Source organism: Furipterus horrens, unplaced genomic scaffold (assembly GCF_987537825.1).
Source record: "Furipterus horrens unplaced genomic scaffold, mFurHor1.1.pri manual_scaffold_3, whole genome shotgun sequence".
In the NCBI taxonomy this organism is placed as follows: domain Eukaryota; kingdom Metazoa; phylum Chordata; class Mammalia; order Chiroptera; family Furipteridae; genus Furipterus; species Furipterus horrens.
Window position 1 is genome coordinate 125837443 of NW_028327173.1, and position 19219 is coordinate 125856661.

General features: G+C 39.0%; 1 protein-coding gene and 3 pseudogenes across 1 annotated transcript in view; 2 read left to right on the forward strand and 2 right to left on the reverse strand.

The window, feature by feature from the left end:
* Nucleotides 1–19219, forward strand: part of SNX6 (sorting nexin 6) — a 52312-nt gene that overhangs the window by 23684 nt on the left and 9409 nt on the right. The window contains exons 7-11 of the mRNA XM_090270148.1: nt 2833–2928; nt 4888–4993; nt 12312–12387; nt 14115–14154; nt 16999–17085. Coding sequence (XP_090126274.1) covers nt 2833–2928; nt 4888–4993; nt 12312–12387; nt 14115–14154; nt 16999–17085 — 405 coding nt within the window. The remainder of the gene's footprint in view (nt 1–2832; nt 2929–4887; nt 4994–12311; nt 12388–14114; nt 14155–16998; nt 17086–19219) is intronic.
* On the reverse strand, nt 1700–2692 carry LOC150015892 (eukaryotic translation initiation factor 1 pseudogene; annotated as a pseudogene).
* LOC150015893 (ADP/ATP translocase 2 pseudogene) lies at nt 9307–10242 on the reverse strand (annotated as a pseudogene).
* Nucleotides 11713–11823, forward strand: LOC150015894 (U2 spliceosomal RNA; annotated as a pseudogene).

Genomic DNA, 19219 nt, shown 5'->3' on the forward strand with positions numbered 1-19219 from the left:
TTTGATTTTGGAAAGTTATTCCAAAGCAGCAGAATGGATTGGACTGAGACAAAGGATGTTACTACTAGTCTCTTATAGTAGTCCAGGCAAGAGATAATGAGGACATTGACTAGGACAGTGGCAATGTAAAAAGACAGATTTCAGATGTTTGTTGGTAGAATTTGAGCTGTGAGAGAAAGAAAGAAGTTGTAGATTAATTTACTATTTTTAATGAGAGGTATGGCGTTTTAGGAAGTATGTAGGAGTGTGAGAGACTGGTTGGATGGAAGGTCAATGAATAGGGAACCAGGAAAAGGAAAATTTTGCAGTTTAGATTATAATAAGTACTGTTTTAGATTCATCTAAAGTGAGGTTAGCAGAATCTCCATGTTGGAATATGATATAGGCAGTTGGATCTAAAGATCAGGAAAGAGCCTTAACTGGTGTGGCTCCGTGGATTGAGTGCTGGCCTGCAGACCGAAAGGTTGCTGGTTCGATTCCCAGACAGGGCACATGCTTGAGTTGCAGGCCAGTTCCCCAATTGAGGGTGTGCGAGAAGCAACCAACTGTTGTTTCTCTCCCTCTCTCCTTCCATTCCCCTCTTTCTAAAAATAAATAATTTTTAAAAATAAAGATCAGGAAAGAGCTTAGGGGTGGTGATAGAGATTTGCGAGTTATTTACATAAAGGTGAATGTCAAAGCCATGCCAGTAGATAAGATAATTAGGTAGGATGGTTCTTTATGGGACACTCTGATGCAGCAAGTGGTAAAGTCAGAGTTAGCTGCTTCTCAGTTTTGCCTTTAGATAACCATTCATGCCACTCAAAGTCATCTTTTGTGTCCCTTGCACTAGAAGTTACTGTAACCAAGAACAGGACAGGAGATGATGTTTGGATGAATTTAGAGTGAAGAATTTGCAGAATGTATTTTCAGAGCTTTTACAGAATCATAGGATGGCCTATTGTACACCAATAAATTTTATGTTTACAGGAACTCCTAAATTAAAATTTGAGTTTTCTTTATATTAATATAGTAGTGCTTGACAGAGTATGATGAAAGGGCTACTTGCAACAAAATTATTAAATACGCTTACAGCATCCGAGATACCTAGGCCTTATAGATCATCTGAATCTGAATTTGGGGATGAGGCCAGACTTTAATTCCCTAAAGTTTGAAAATCACTGATCTACATGATGAAATTGCTACTTTGTTAAGTTTACAAACTGGGATCCTTTTGGGATTGTCATTTTGACATCAGAGAATAAAGGAGGTGTTACTTTCCATTTATAATTTTTAAAAGTGCTAACTTCTGCCCTAGCTGGTGTGGCTCAGTAGACTGAGTGCCAGCCTGAGAACTAAAAGGTCGCTGGTTTGATTCCTGGTCAGGGCACAAGCCTGGGTTGCAGGCCAGATCCCCAGTTGGGGATGTGCAAGAGGCAACCAACGGATGTTTCTCTTGCACATGGATGTTTATCTCCCTCTATCTTTCCCTTCCCCTCTCTCTAGAAATAAATAAGTAAAATCTTTTTTTTTAAATGCTAACTTCTTTTTTTTTTCTGAAAACAAGTTTTATTTAAATAAGGGTTTAAATACATTACATAACATTAAAACTGAAGGTGAAAAACCCAAAAATCAGTTTGTTACTTCACATGGCATTGGGCAGCTGTTGCTAGTATGTTGTAAGCTCTATAGCTAGCTACATGACTGACACAACAGTTGGAAATTTGTTCCCTTGTCAAAAGTTTAACTCTGATAGAAGATTGGCCTCAAATTCTCGTGTTTGGACATCAGAGAGCTAGGATTTGTCTGATTAAAAAGACCTTGGTGGCAAGCCAGATACCTCATCACCTCGCGAGAGGGAAGGTGGCTGCTCTAAGCTCCATCCACCTGCTCAGGTTGGGGGATCTTTGACTACCGCTGGCGCCCTCTAGTGGTAACAGATGCCATTGTTGCCTTACCCCTCTCAGCTTCACCGCGACTTTTCAGGTGGTGACATTCTCTGAGGGCAGGGAACTCTAGCGAGGAGCTTCTGGCCAGCCTATGATCTTGGGGCTCTGGGCTTGGCTGAAACATCACGTTATTGCTTTGTTTCAGGCTGGACACTGCCAGGTGCCTACTGCTTGACCTCTGTTTAAATGAGGGACTTCAAGACTGGACAGCATGGCTCTTTTCAGTTTATTGCGTGAAGGAGTTACACTAGTCCAAGTTAAAAGCAGACCCCAAATGGTTACATTATACAAGCTGTGTGGTTTTTAAACTTGTGACAAGGGACAGAAGGGAAATTCTACTCATTGCAAGAAAACCCTCACTTAAGCTTCAGTGAGCCAAAAGCACTTAAAACCCATGAACCTTCAACTGGTCGTCCTTAGCCAGTCCAATCTCTGCGAGGAACTGGCATATGTTCTTGCGCTGGTCACCCTGTAGCTGAATTACTTCTCCATATTCTGGATGCTCAATTACAGTACCATTGCAGGCAAATTTCTTCTTAAACGCCTTAACTAGTTTCTTTTTATTGTAATAATCAGCGATCCCTTGGACAGTAGTAAGGGTCTTCCTACCGTTTCTCTGTTGAATTCTTATATAGATATAATCCTCAGTGCCAGCAGAAAGCAGATCATCACCCTTACTTGCATCAGCAAAGGGGTCGAAAGAGTGGAGGTTCTGGATAGCGGACATACAATATGATTCCTTTTCCTCGGTGGAAACGGCCTGCGGAAGGCTGCAGCGGGAGAAGGTGGGCAGGGGGGATGGAGCATCAGGAAGCAAGGGGGGCTCAAGGGGACGGTTGCTGAGTCCTCGGCGGCGGCTCAGCAACTGGGGCTAAATGCTAACTCCTATTTACCTTTCTTTTAGTTGAGTGTGCGAGGAAAAAACAAAAAAGAGAAACTTGAAGATTTCTTTAAAAACATGGTTAAATCAGCAGATGGAGTAATTGTTTCAGGAGTAAAGGTAAGATTTTATTTGATTAACAGGAATATTGGTTTGAGAATTTACTCCTTTTAAGAGGAAGCTGGACTGAGATTTTAGATGTGTAGAAGATTATATTGGAGTAAAAGAGAAGGTTGGACAGTAGAATCCTTAGGCCTGGGAAACTGGGCCCCCTACCCTGGGTACACTCTTTAGAAAGAGCTCCCTTCTCCAGGGGTGAGAGATCTGCAGGTCCAGTGGGATTGGCCCACTTGGAGCCCCTTGCCTTCAAACCAGACTATGTTCCAGTTATCTAGAACACTATATTTTCTTGGCCGAGTCCCAAGCCTTCCTCCAGGTCTTGCATGGGCTTTTTCCTTGGCTTCATCCTTCAGTAGGTGGACTGTGCCACTGGTGTGTACAGTTCCATGGGTGATCAAGGCATGACCATGGGACAGCTGGGTAGAGGAAAGGCACAGGATAGATCAGTGTCCAGGATGGACTGTCCAGCTACATGCACATGAGGTCTCTGGGTGCCCTGCAGAGCTGCAGGGTGGGACACAAAGAGGGACTGCCTCCATTTGTACACTTGCCCTTGGCCTTACCAGTGTTAGGGGCAGACCTGGATTCAGATTGGGAATTAGAAGAGCTAAGTTGAGGTTTTGGTCTTTTCTCTATATGACCTTTAGAAAAGTCTCTTCTGAATCTCAGTTTTCCCATTTTTAAAATACAATTAATAATACGGCCTGGCTCACAGAATTGTTGGAAAGATTGAGTGAGATAATATGTGTGAAAATACTTACAAAGTTATTTACCTAAATAACACCTGAATTTTTCTTAATGATGTTCTAATAATGGTACAAACTTGATTTATCTGAAGACTTCCATTAAAATAAGGGGAAACTGCTTATATTACATTTTCAAGCAATTACCTGCTTTGTCACCATTACCTGCTCTATAGATTTATAGATACATCCACAATAAAACTTAGGTGTGAAGTACTATTTATTTGACTTTGATTTTTCAGAGGCAGGTCATTTGATACATTGATCGTGCGTGTGCTATGGCTACTTTCTAATAAGAACTCAGCTTACTTGCATTTTGATGTGTTTTTTGCACTAATGAATATTTTTCTTGGCATTTAGCTTAAACCACTGTGTTGATTAGGATTTCAATAAAGTAATAACTAGCTTTTTTTTTAACATTTACAATGTGATATTTGGTAACCCACATTTTTTAAAAATTTAATCTTCACTACAATCCTACAAGTTAGTGTTATCCCCATTTTTACAGTTAGCAAAACTGGTACACATGAATTACAGATTTAAATTCAAATTCTCTTTGCTTCTAAGTGTTCTGTTGATTTGGGGAATTACATCATTTCAGCTTGTGCTTTTTCAATAAACAGTGGAGATTTTAGAAGGGAGAAAAGTACTGTTAAATATTTTTATTTTTAATGTTTACCTAGTTTTGTTCCAAAAAAAGAATAGTTGAAGACAGTGGTGGATACAATAATTGCCCTCAGATAGTTGGTTTGGCCAGGTTCCCCAAAGCAGTCAGGGCCCAAATGACTAAAGGCCTAGCAGCCTTCTGCAATGGCCCATACTATACACTATAGAAGAAGAGAAATAGACTTGTCTATCAGAATTTTTTTCTTTCTTTCTCAACAACAGTTGGTCACTCTCACTGGCAATAATGTATTTGTTGGGGTATAGAGGCAGAGCAAAAGTAGGAACATGTTTCAGAGGACAACTTGTGAACACAAACCTTAAGGGGAGCTCTAAGTCTTCAGCTGCAAAACCATAGGAGATTTATTACTTGATAGAAATTCCTCTCTGTCAAAGTCTGACCTTGATGAAATCAGTATAACATCTGATTATTAGGAGAGAGCACTGCTGGTCTACTGATGATCTTTTATGATTATAATGATGACAAAATGGTTTACATATTACACTAAAGCAAATAACTGAAAAAAGTTCATGTTTTCTTTTGATCCTGTAGGATGTAGATGATTTCTTTGAGCATGAACGAACATTCCTTTTAGAATATCATAACCGAGTTAAGGATGCATCTGCTAAATCTGATAGGATGACAAGATCCCACAAAAGTAAGGTTTTTCTCTGTGGCTAAAGCTTATATTTTTAATAGAATAATTACATATATAAAGTTATTATGTTATTCAGTTTGTAAAAAGTCTTGCTAATAGAACAGCATTTCTTAAACTGGTCTATGAAGCCTTGGCCTTTGTTAGCAAATCTGAAGTCAAAACTATTTTCATGATATTACAATGCCTTTTGCCGTTTTCACCATGTTAACATTTATACTCATGATACAAAAGCTGTAATGAATAAAATTGCAGATGCCTTAGCACAAATCAAGGCAGTGGCATCAAACTCTACTAATAGTTACTGTATTCTTTCCCTTGGTGCATTTGCAGTTTAAAAAAAAAATGTTAAGAATGTCCTTGATGAAACAGTAAAAATTATTAATTGTAAAAAATCTTCCTCCAGTGCACTTTTTTATATTCTGAGTGTTGAAATGGAGGGTATGCATAAAGCATTTTAGTGATTGAGTTGAAACTAGGCGAGCCATTTTTTTCATAAAACCACTTGTACTTTTAAAAAACGGCTGACAAGTTATGATTATTCAGGCTTCAGTATTTGGTAGACATTTTCTTAAAAATTCACTAAGTGAGCCTGTAACTTTAAGGAAAATAACCGACAGTATTTGTTGCCAATGTAAAAGTCAGGCTCTTCAGCAATAATTACAATTTCGGAAAACTTTTTTCCATTACCATGAACTTGTATCCTAAGACTTGTCTGAAATTAATGATAATATTAATGAATGTGATATTTTGATATTGTATACTGAAATGTGTCAACATTTTAAATGTGTCAAGATTTATATCACTTATTGAACCAATATTTTATAAATGATCCAGTGCATGATGTTATAAAATTGTGTATATAAACGACCCATTCAAAATACAGAATAGGCTAATGGTTTTTTTAAAACAGCTTTATTGCAATATAATTGGTATCAATAAGCTACAGTGTTCAAAGTATACATTTTGATAAGTTTTGACTTGACATATGTATGGAATTGTCACTGCAATCAAATTAAATGAACATATTCATCACCACCAAAATTTTCCTTGGGGTCTTTTGTAATCCCTCTCCTCCCACCTGTGTCTCCAGACAACCACTGATTTGCTTTCTGTCTCTGCAGTTTAGTTTGCATTTCAAGTGGAATCATACAGTCTGTGCACTTTATTGTCTGACTTTGAAATTCAACAGTTATTTTGAAATTCATCCATGTTGTGTGTATCAGTAGTTCATTACTTTTTATTGCTGAGTGGTATTCTGTTTTATGGATATACCATGATTGTTTATCCTGATTCAACTGTTGGTGGACATTTGAGTTGTTGCCAGCTTTTGGCTATTATGAATAAAGCTGACATGAACCATTTTATATAAGTCTTTGTATAGACATATGCTTCCATTTCTCTTGGATAATATTGATACCTAGAAGTAGAATGGCTGGGTCACGTGGTAAGTGTATAACTTTTTTAAAAATTGCCATGCTTTTTTCCGAAATGATTGTGCCATTTTACATTCCTACCAGCTGTGTATTAGAATTGTTCTTCATCCTCATTGACAAAAATAATCAGTCTTTTAATTTTAGCCATTCCAATAGATCAGTAGTGATCTCTTGATGTGGTTTTAATTTGCATTTTCCTAATGATCAATGATCTTAAACATATTTTCTTGTGTAAGTCCTTCAATTTCATTCTTTATAAAGTTGTTTTGGCCCCTCTGGGTAGCTTATATTTTCATATAGATTTTAGAATCAGCTTGTCACTTTCTACAAAAATGCCTGCTGTAATTATGATTGGAATTGTGTAGAATCTGTAGATGATTTTGGGCAGATTGACATTTTAAATTAATCTTCTCTACATGAATATGGCATACTCTCCCTTTAGTTAGGTTTTTAAGCTCTTCCAGCAGTGTTCTATTTTTTATTTTTAGTTTTAAGGATTTTATTTTTTATTTTTAGAGAGTAGGGAAGAGAGGGAGAAAGAGAGGGAAAGAAACATCAATGTGTGAGAGATAATGGATCACTTATCTCTCGCATGCCCCCACCTGAGGACCTGCGCCTCAACCCAGGCATGTGCCCTGACTAGGAATCAAACCGGCGACCTTTCAATTCACAGGCCAGCACTCAATCCACTGAGCCACACCAGCCAGGGCTGTATTTTTCACTGTATAGAGCTTATACATCTTTAGTTAGATTGATTCTTAATTGTTTTTGATGCTTTGTAAATGATGTGTTTTTTATCTTTCAGTTTTTGGTGGTTCTTTGCTAATGTGTAGAAATACAATGTATTTTCAATATTGATCTTTTATCTTGTGACCTTACTAAATGAATTCACTGGTTCTGGTAACTATTTTGTAAATTCCTTAGGATTTTCTACATAAATGATTGTCTGCTAATAAAAAGTTACACCTCTTCCTTTCCAGTTCATATGCCATTTCTTATTTTTTCTTGCCCCATTGTACTATATAGTCTATCCTCCAGTACAGTACTGATGGAAGTGGTGAGGGCGCTATAGATTAGTTTATATTTGCCTTGTTCCTTCTGGGGAAAGCATTTGGTCTTAAACCATCATTACAATGTTAGGTGTAGGTTTTTTCTAGGTGCTTTTATTAGATTGAAAAAATTCTCTTGAGTTCCTAGTTTCCTGAGAGGATTTGTAAAGTCAGGAAAATATTAGATTTTGTCAAATGGTCTTTTTGCAACTATTAAGATAGTCACATGGTTCTTCTTTTTTAGTCAATTAAAATGGTTAATTGCATTGCTTGATTTTCAAATGTTAGATCAACCTTAGATTTTTGGGATAATTATCACTTACACCAATGCAGTTTAATGTAATAGAACATTAAAAGTTTTTTAATAGGATTTTAGATTCCCTGTTACAACATAAGAAAGTATAACGTGGACTTCCGGCCAAGGTGGAGGCCTATACTGACACGCTCCATCTCCCTCCACAACTAAGAAGGAATACAACTACCTCAAAACTAGAAATAACCAGAAGTTCTGGAAAGTAAAGCTACATGGAAGTCCAGCATATGAAGTTATAAACAGGAGGTGCTTGTCTGGACGGGTAGGAGGGGCGAAGCCGGGGCGGAGAGGTCAAGCTGTGCTGGCAGTGGCAGCTGCAGCAACGGGTGCTGGGACAGTGGTAAGCACAGACACCCGTATTTAAGGGAAGGAGAGAAGTGCCCGGGAAACAACCCCGGCTGCAGACCAGACCCGTCAGATTACAATTCCAACGCTGGGGAAGGCAGACCCCCATTGTCTTGGACTGTGAGGGCCAGAGGGCGTGGAGATGGAGGAGGAGGCTCCTGGTCTCTCAGCAGAGAGTGAATCCATCTTGGACCCCCTCCCGCACACAGAATGCCACAGTATGGTGAGAAGGGTCGCCTGGTAGTGACGGTAGTGATGAGCGCACGGGGCTTCGCCCCCTATAGGGTAGGAGATGTAACAGCCCTGCCCAGGAAGGAAAGGTAAACAAAAAACTGTCAGGATGGTAGGGATCATGATAGAGATCCCAGTCATGCAGCTGACCAGACAACAAATTTATGGTCTATCAGACCAGTAGATAGGAAATCTTTCTGAGGGTCAGTTCAGAGCTATAGTTATAAGAAAGCTTACAGACCTAACAGCGGATCTTAAACAAGACGGGGAAGGAATGAAGGCTAGTCCTGCTGAAGTGAATGAAAACACATACAAAACAAGTGGTGAGGAAAGGAAAACCAGGGATCAAATCAACAAATTGGAACATAGGGAAGGAACAAACAGTCAACCAGTGCAGAAAGAGGAAACAAAAGGTGAGGAAAATGAGGAGAAGCTCAGAAACCTTTGGTACAACTATAAGAGAGCGAACATCCGAATCATAAGGTTGCCCAAAGGCGAAGAAGAAGAACTAGAAATTGAAAAATGATGTGAAAAAATAATGAAGCAGAACTTCCCTAACTTGGGGAAGGAAATGGAATTACAGGTCCAGGAAGCACAGAGAGTTCCAAAGAAACTGGACCCAGGGAGAACCACACCAAGACACATTATAATCAAAGTGTCAAAAATTAAGGATAAAGAGAGAATCTTTTTTTTTTTTTTTTTTTTTTTTATTTCAGGTATTTTTTATTCAAATTTGTCATTTATCAGGAGTGACTGAAGTAAAAACTATAATTGAGTCCCACCGTCACCATGGAAATGGCTTCAAGAGAAAACTGGTCAGATGAATATTATTGCTCCCCATTTTCAACCAGTAAAAAGTTGCCACTGATAAATATACATCCAACAGTCTGTCAAGAATGCTCAAGATATGTTACATAACACAACATGCCTGTTCATGGGGAAGGGGGAAAGACTACGAAATAATTTATGTGAACTTCTTGATTTCATCATATAAGACAAGCACAAAAGCACCACCCATGCCTCTGAGAACATTGGACCATGCACCCTTGAAAAAGGCTTTGCCTCCTGTATCACGAGCAGTTTTCCTCCAGCAGTCGAGCGTGCCTGTGTACATGATATCAGTTCCTTTGCGCCCTGACTGCATCATCATGTGGCGATGAACAGTGTCAAATAGATAGGAAGTCAACCCAGCCACTGCTGTGACCACGGACTGTGCGATCATCCAACTGACAAAGGTGTGAGTATTCTTGGGATCTGGAAGCATTCCCTTTGCAGTGTCATAGATACCAAAGTAGGCAGCTCGATAGATGATAATACCCTGCATAGACACATTAAAGCCTTGGTACAGGCCCTTAATCCCATCAGATTTGTAGATCTTAACCAGGCAGTTACTAAGGCCTTTGAATTCTTTTTCAGCTCCAGCTTTGCCCACATCAGCTGCTAGATGGGTACGGGCAAAATCAAGAGGACATACAAAACACAAAGAGGTGGCCCCAGCGACACCACCCGATGCCAGATTTCCTGCAAATACCGCCAAAACTGGGTTCTCTTGTCCACATCACCCAGGAAGATCTGCTTGTATTTATCTTTGAAGGCAAAGTTGAGAGCCTGGGTGGGGAAGTATCTGATGACATTGGCCAGGTTACCGCGCCAGAAGGACAGGACTCCCTGCTCCTTGGGGATACGAACCACGCAGTCTGTAATACCCTTGTATTGCTTATCTGCGGTGATTTGCTTGCTGGCATGCTGCACCTGCAGCAGCAGCTTGACCCGCTCGATGGGCGCTACCGCTGTCTTGGAGATGGCCACCGCCACTCCACCTGCCAGGAAGTCCTTGGCAAAGGACACAGCAGCATCTGTCATGTTGAAGGAAAGAAGGAGCAGGAGAACGCAGAACTAGGTTCGGAACTGGTTGGGACTCTGGAGCTGTAAAAGAGAGAATCTTAAAAGCAGCAAGAGAAAAGAAGAGAATTATGTACAAAGGGGTCCCAATAAGACTATCAGCTGATTTCTCAAAGGAGACTCTGCAGGCAAGAAGGGACTGGCAAGAAATATTCAAAGTAATGAAAAGCAAAAACCTACAACTACGATTACTCTATCCAGCGAAGTTGTCATTCAGAATAGAAGGGCAGAGAAAGTGTTCCCAGGACAAAGTAAAACTGAAGGAGTTCATCAGATCCAAACCACTGTTTTATAAAATGTTAAAGGGACTTGTTTAGGAGAAAGAGGATGAAAACTATGAACTAATGAAAATTATCACAACAACCAACAACAGAAGCTAGGGAATCAAAACAAAGACTTAAGTAGGCAGCAAGAGTGGGAAAAGAATTATAGGTATGGGGAACATTATGGGGGGGAGGTCAGTGTGGGGACAGGAAAGAAAGGGAGGGAGATGGTGCAGGAATTAAGGATAGTAGGAGGGAGTGGAGTAGACAGGATAGTAGGAGGGAGTGGAGTAGACAGGAAAATGTTGAGAAGAACTATATGCACAACCAATGGGCATGGACTAAGGGTGGGGACAACTGGAGGGAGGGGGGTCACTGAGTGGAGGGGAACAAAGGGAAAAGAAATTGGGACAACTGTAACAGCATAATCAATAAAACATTTTTTAAAAAGGAAAGTATAATGTAAGGATTACTGTTTCATTAGGGAAAAAACACATTAAAGCCTTGTAAAAATACTGCTAGTATAATTAGGAATTTCCGTACATTAGGCATGTCTTAGATTTCATTAATTAGTGCTCAACTTATTATGTGCTATGTATATAGTAACATTTATTATCTTATTTAATTCTCCAAATAATAATATGAAGTGGGTACCATTATTATCCCAATTTCCAGATGAGGAAACTGATGCACAGACAGATTAAGTGATATATATGCCTTAGGTCGCGTAACCTGTAGGTTGGGAAGTTGGGATTGGGTTCTAGGCAGTTTGGTTCCAGGTCATGCTCTTAACCATTGCAGTATTCTATCTCTCTGAACCGAATAGACGCATCTATTATAATCTTTTCTCGACAAGTGCATTGTCCTCTAGGGCAAACCCTAGGAAGAGTGTTATGCTAAAGTTTAGTACTTTGCTTCTAGCACCAAAGGGTAGTAGTGCCATTTGTCTAGCTTCCCAGGCTCCATAGTTTCCCCTCCTACATCAGGTCTGCTGTTCATAATCCTAGCTATTACATTTCCTAAGTATCTTTCAGCTTTGTTCCTTCCTCTGTGTGCTCACTGTTCCCACTATCTTGATCCTAGTGTTCAGTATCTGACATAACAGTTTCCTAATTGATCTCTCCATTTCTAGTCTTTACTCCAAGAAGCAGTATTTTTTTAAAAATATAAAATCTTTATCAGAATTGCTTCTTGGCATTTTGGCTAAGATCAAGTGTAATATCTGTTCTTATTAATTCAAAATTCTTATCACATTGATTCTACCACTATTAAAAGATGTTTAATAACACCCATTTCTGCAAGGTCAAATCCAAACTTTATCGTGGTTTACAAAAACTGTTTTTCCTCAAGATGCTTCTAATTTGTTTTTTTCACCTTCAACTCCATCTACTCCCCCTCGGTACCCTTCAGTGATATAGTCTCAGAAGGCTTTCTGAATATACTATGCTCTTTTGTATCTACCTCCCTGGCCTTGATCCTTGCTCTTCCCTTGATCCAAAATGCTCTCCCTTCCACATTACCTGGTAAAGATTTGTTCCTTCTACAAGCTCATACTCATTCTGTAGTGTCTATAAATCCTTTCCTGACTTACTCGGGTGAAATTATAGGTTTCCCTTGCACCCAAAGTAATTTGTACCTACTTCTAATATAATATTCATCATATGATAGTTTTCTCTCATTCCCTTCTCTAGCCATACTACATACACATTGTTTGGCAGGTAGTTGCTCAGTATTTTTCAGTCAGTGAGTAAATATATTAAATTCTCTAAACTTTTCCCATAGGTGCTGCAGATGATTACAATAGAATTGGTTCTTCATTATATGCTTTAGGAACTCAGGATTCTACAGATATATGCAAGTAAGGATTCTGATTATTTTTTTAACTGTAAATACAAAATAAAACATTTTGTTGGCAGCCGCGGCACACACAATAAATACTTCAGACCTAGTGGACATTTTGGAATACTTTTTGTCAAAACACATTAATAACAAGGAGCTTCTTTATAAACTTAGGTCCATGTCAGGTTTTCTCTTCCTTTTCTCTCTCTTCCTTTTTTTTAAAGACAAAGATGCATATATGTTTTAAAGATTTTATTTATTTACTTTTAGAGATAGGGGAAAGGAGGGAGAAAAAGAGGGAGAGAAACATCAATGTGTTGTTACCTCGCATGCCCCAACTGCAGACCTGGTCAGCAACCCAGGCATGTGCCCTGACTGGGAATCAAACCAGTGACCCTTTGGTTTGCAGGCTGACACTCAATCTACTGAGCCATACCACCAGGACCCCTTTCTCTCTTAATGGACCTTAATATATATGTTTTTAACCTTTACAAAATTTTATTTGATGAAAATGTGAGGGTGGGTGTTAAGAGACAGAGGGAAAGACAATATTTATGTCAAAGTTATCAGTTTGCACTTTTTTTTTTTAAGAGTTTATTTTTAGAGAGAGAGGAAGGGAGGGGGAAAGAGAGGGAGAAAAACATCAATGTGTAAGAGAAATATCAGTCAGTTGCTTCTCACATATGTCTCAACTGGGGACTGGACCCAAAACCCAGGCAGGTGCCCTGACCGGGAATCAAACCTGGTGACTTTTAACTTTGCGAGATGACACTCAACCAACCGAGACACACTGGTCAGGGCTAATTCACTTTTTAAAAAATGTTAAGTGGAGAAACTTCATAGTTCATGCCTTTCTCTAAACCACATCTTTGATCTTACCTCTAGTATATCCTATGTCAGCAGATATGTAAGATCCAAGTTTTTTAACAAAGCAAGGTACCATAGTTTACACTAATTAACATGATACCTTCAGAAAGAGCTAGTTCTTAATTCTTTGATAAGAAGAAAAGATCAACCTTGCTCTGTGTTATCCAACATAAACCTATCGAAGTAAGTTCTTTTCAGTAAAGTGAATTTCTTAAAATTGTGCTTTAGCTTTCAGTAGTATTTGCCCTAATCCAATTATAACGTCATCTATAATTACATATTCTACAGTATATTCTTTAGTAGTTTGGCTTTGGGATGTTATTAGTTGGTTGTCAGCATTTGTGAGAGAGCCTGTTTAGTTAAAAGTTAATTCTGAGATAGAAATTGGTTATTGATCTCTGTTGTCTACCAAAACAAAGCAGTCCTATTTAAAAATGTTTAAAACATAACTATCAGATATCTTCAACAACTTGTCCAACTTGTTTTTTGTTTGAAATCAGCCTTTAAAAACAATTTTTAACACCCAAGGATACTTCTTTCATGCTATCAGAAAGGGATGGGGCAGGGGGGAGAATTTTGAAGGTATAGACTATTTAGTATTATGTGGCAAATTACTAAAGAGACAAAATTTTTAGGTTTTGGTGTATGACTTGAAATGGGCAGATTTTCTATAACAACAGATTGCAAATAATTTGTTACGGGTGGAAGTACAGAGATATTTTTGTTAAACTAAATGAAGTAAACAAGACCATTAAATATTATTGTAATGAGACAAGAATGTTCATTAATCATATAGTCTGGGGCATTATGTATTCTCTGAACATTTGAAATGGAAAACTACTTAAAGATAGCTTCTGATGAAATATTTTTCTCTTCCAGGTTTTTTCTCAAAGTTTCAGAACTGTTTGATAAAACGAGAGTAAGTACTATTAATTAACTTTTGATAATCTAAATCTGCATACAGTTGTGTTTAATTTGTTTAGCCTTATTGAGGAAGATGAGTTATACTTAAAAAACATGAAGAAACATTCAAATTTGAAAATTTGAGAGGTTTTTTTAGGAAATTTGATATTTGTACCAGTGAGCATTTTATGGGAAGATAGGAGTTTTTTATGTGTGCATTTACATCATAAGAGTAGGGATGTGTATCAAAAGTCTTATGTGTCAATTCTTTTAGAAACAGATGTTAAGGTGGGATTAGATATGCAAGGTATTTATTGTGAGGAGCAAAGAGGAAGGAGCAGGAAGAGTCTGCAGACCACAGTGCAGGTCTACGCTTGTGAAAAGAGGGCAGAGGAAAGAGGCCTAGGAAGGAAGAGTTTCAGACTACAGCAGAGTTCTCCAAGAATTTTGTCCAGGTCAAAGGGGCGTCTTTGAGCCAGAGTTGCCCATTAGAGGAATTGTGCATCCGGCAGGAATGGGCTGGCACTACTGCTTTGTCATTGGCTGGGAACAGCCGAGAAAGAAGGGGAGGATGAAACATAACCTTGGTACAAACATGGTTTCTGGATCCAGAGAGGTACCGTTGGGACTATCAGCAACTATGCTTTTTGCATCAAGCAGTTTCTCTTGAAGAAGATCTGAGTGGCACATTTTCATGGCCACCACAATCCTTATTTCCTCTCGTGTTTGCATGTTGTTCTGGTTATTCTTGCTGCGTAACAAAGCAGCCTAAAAATCAGTAGCTTAAAACAACAGCCATTTTATTATGCTAATGAATTCTTCGGGTCAGGAATTCAGAAGGGACACATCAGTGATGGCCTGCCTCTATTCTGTATTTTGTTCAGTGGGGAAGATATGAAGTCTGGGGGCTGGAATCATCTGAAAGCTCTTTCACATCTGGGATTGATACTGGCTTTCAGTTGGGACTTCTGCTAGAGCTGTTGGCTATAACACCTACATGTGGCTTTTCCACAGGGTTGTTTAGACTTCTTCACAACATGGTGGCTAGGTTCCAAAAATGAGCATCCCAGAAGATGGGAAGTGGAAACTGCTAGTTTTGTAAGGCCTGATCCTGGAAACTGGCACAGCATCACTTTTGTATTGGTCAAGCAGGCTCAGAGCCCAGATTCAAGAGGAGGGGCCCATACTCTACTTATTAATGTAAGGGAGAAGAGCCGTATTTAAAAGCATGTAATCTAAATTTATCTAAATTGATTTAGTTATATCATTCCTGAATATACTAGGGAGAACCAAAACAAAAACAAAAAATAAATGGGCATCTCCTGGGGAGCAGGCCCCTTGTAGTACATACAGGCTTCCCCCGCTGGGTGAGTGTTCTAGGAACCTGTCTGTATCAGTGTGCCAGCTGGCATTGTTGTGAGAGGCTGCATTCAGCTTCAGTGCATTTTTTTGAAGACTTTCTGAAAGTGTTTGCCCATTTCATGATGGGTGATTTGCAAGTGAACCTGCCCACATCACACTGGGTGTTAAGCAGTTTTTGACCAAAAAATGGCATGACACCCCCCCCCCCAGGCCCCACCCTCCCTATTTACCTGATCTCACCCCAAGTGACCTTTTTTTGTTGTTGTTTCCCTGATTAAAAGAGTCCGCATTGGGAAACATTTTTGTCAATGTGGAAGAGGTGAAATAAAATATGGCAGAAGCACTAAAAGGCATCAAAATCAATGACTTCAAAAACTGTTTTGAGCAGTGGAAAAATCATCTCGATAGGTGTATTGCATCAAATGGGCAATACTTTGAGGGTGACTGAAGTTTAAACATGTAAGAATAAATACACAATTTTTTATAAATAAATTCTGGGGCTTTTTTGGTCCCCCCTCATACTTCATGTTTATGCTCTTATCTGTTAGGTTAAAAAGTTCCATACGTTTATTTCTGCAGAAAGTAGTATTTTTTTAGAAGCTTCAAATCTTTGTATTAAAATACAAATTTGACACATCTATGTAATGAACAGCCAAACCAAGAAAGAGCAGTGCCCTGGCTAGTGTGGCTCGGTTGGAGTGTCATCCTGTACCCAGAAAGCTCGCCAGTTGGATTCTTGATGAGAGCACATAACTAGGTTGAGGGTTCTACCCCTGGTGAGGACGCATATGGGAGGCAACTGATCAGTGTTTCTCTCTCTCCCTCCCTCCCTCTCTCTGTCTAAAAATCAATGAAGATGTCCTTGAATGAGAATTGTAAAAAATAAAATATACATCTCCTCAATGACTTTATTTCTGTAGCTGAATACACCAGATTCGATCACACAAAATTTAAAAAGTAGAAAGAAAGAAAGAGAACATTACCAGCAACCCAGATGCCCTGTCCCCCGCTTCAGCTGCCTTCTGAATTACCACCTCTTGTAAGGCTAAGCACTATCCTAGCTTCTAACAGCCTAGATTAGGTTTATTTTCATATTTTATATGTGCATTATGCTGTATACATTCGTTTATGTCTGGTTTTATTTACTCGACATAATGTACATAGGATGTTTCCATGTTGTCACATGTAGGTATATTTCCTTCATTCTTACTACTGTATAGTATCCCATTACAAGAGTATACCTCAATGTATCTGTTCCATTGGTAGACATTTGGAAGTTTCTAGTTTTGAGCCCTTTACAAGCGGTACTGCTAAGACCATTCTTGTATATCTTCAGTTGAACATAAACGTACATTTCTGTTGGGTGTATGTAACTAGAAGGGGAATTGGGGGGTCATAGTTATTATTAATAACTTTAGTTGTTTTACTGTAATAAGAAAACATCGAGTGTAGGATGTAAGCGATGATTAAATGCCCAGTTTTTTTTCCCCTTTTTCAGAAAATAGAAGCGAGAGTGTCTGCTGATGAAGACCTCAAACTTTCTGATCTTCTGAAATATTACTTAAGAGAATCTCAAGCTGCTAAGGTAACTGCATTGTTCATTGGGTTTTGTTTGTTTTTTTTTTTTTTAAATTTATTGACGTGACATTGGTTAATAAAATTATGTAGGTTTCAGGTATACAATGTATAATACATCATCTGTATATTATATCGTGTGTTCACCACCCCAAGTGAAGTCTTCCTTCCACCACCATTTAACCCCCTATACCTTCTTTTGCCCACCCCCCCAACACCCCTCCCCGGTTTCCCTCTAGTAATAACTGTCCCATTGTCTGTGTGTCTATGATATGTTTTTGTTTGTTTGTTTGTTTGTTTTGCTTAATTCCTTCACCTTTTTCACCCAGCACTACAACCCCCTCCCCTCTGACACCTTGTCAATCTGTTTCTGTTTTGTTTGTTAGCTTGTTTTGTTAATTAGATTCTACATATGAGCGAAATCATGCGGTATTTGTCTTTCTCCGACTGGCATATAGTACTTAGTGTAATGTTCTCCAGGTCCATCCATGCTGTCACAAAAGGAAACATTTCCTTTTATTTCAGCCAAGTAGTATTTCATTGTGTAAATGTACCACAGCTTTTTTATCCCACTCATCCAACAGCATTTATTAAGCAGGCTCTCTTTTTACCCCGTTGTATGTTTTTGCCTCCTTTTGTCATATATAAATTGACTATAACGGCGTGGATTCATTTCTTGGCTCTCTGTTCTTTTCTTTTCTTTTTTCTTTTTTTTTTTTAAGATTTTATTTATTTTTAGAGAGAGGGGAAGGGAGGGAGAAGAGAAGGAAAGAGAAAACAACATCAGTCTTGCACACCCTCCTCTAGGGACCTGGCTCGCAACCCAAGCATGTGCCCTGACCAGGGACCAAACTGGCATCCTTTCAGTTTATGTGAGGACACCCAGCCCACTGGCCACACCAGTCAGGGCTGGGCTCTCTGTTCTGTTTAGTTGATCTATATGTCTGTTTTTATACAAATACTATGCTGTGTTGATTATTATGGCCTTGCAGTATAGTTTGATATCAGGTAGCATGATTCCTCCAACTCTGTTCTTCTCAAGATTGCTCTAGCTATTTGGGGTCTTTCGTAGTTCAATATAAATTTCTGGAATATTTGTTTTAGTTCTGTGAAATACACCATTTGCATCTTGCTAGGAATTGTGTTGAATCTGTAGATTGCTTTGGCTAATATGGACATCTTAATTTTTTTTTAATTTTATTTATTGATTGATTTTTGAGAGAGAGGAAAACAGGGAAGGAGGGAGGAAGAAGAGAGAAAGGGAAGGAAGGAGGGAGGGAGGGGAAAGAAAGAAACATCGATTTGCTGTTCCACTTATTTATGCATTCATTGGTTGATTCTTGTATGTGTCCTGGCCAGGGATCAAACCGGCAACCTTGGTGTATCGGGACAGTGCTCTAACCAACTGAGCTACCGGCCAGGGCTGGACATTTTAACGATGCTAAGTTTTTCCTGTCCACGGACACAGTACATATTTATTTGAATCTTCTTCAGTTTCTCTCTTCAGTGTCTTATAATTTTCCGAGTACAGGTCTTTTACATCCTTGATTAAATTTATTCCTAGGTATTTTATTTTATATTTTTTTAAGCAACTGTGAATGGGATTGTTTTCTTAGTTTCCCTGTCTGATAGTTAATTATTGATGTATAAAAATGCAACTGAGCCCAAGCTGGTGTGGCTCAGTGGATTGAGTGCTGGCCTGTGAACCGAAAGGTTGCCGGTTCAGTTCCCGGTCAGCACACATGCCTGGATTTCAGGCCAGGTCCCCAGTTGAGGGCGTGCAAGAGGCAATCGATGATTTCTCTCACACATCGATGTTTCTCCCTCTTTTTTCTCCCTCGCTCCCCACCTCTCTAGTAAATAAATAAGTAAAGCACTGAAAATGGATCAAAGATCTAAGTGTAAGAGCTAAAGCTATAATAATTTTTAATATTTTTATTTATTGATTTATTTGAGAGAGAGAGAAGAGACATTGATCTGCCGTTCCACCCATCCATGTACCCATTGGTTGCTTCTTGTACGTGCCCTGACCAGAGATCAAACCTGCAACCTTGGCGTATCGGAGCACTGCTCTAACCAACTGAGCTACCCGGCCAAGGACTAAAACTATAATATTTTTAAAAGAAAACATAAACATAAATCTT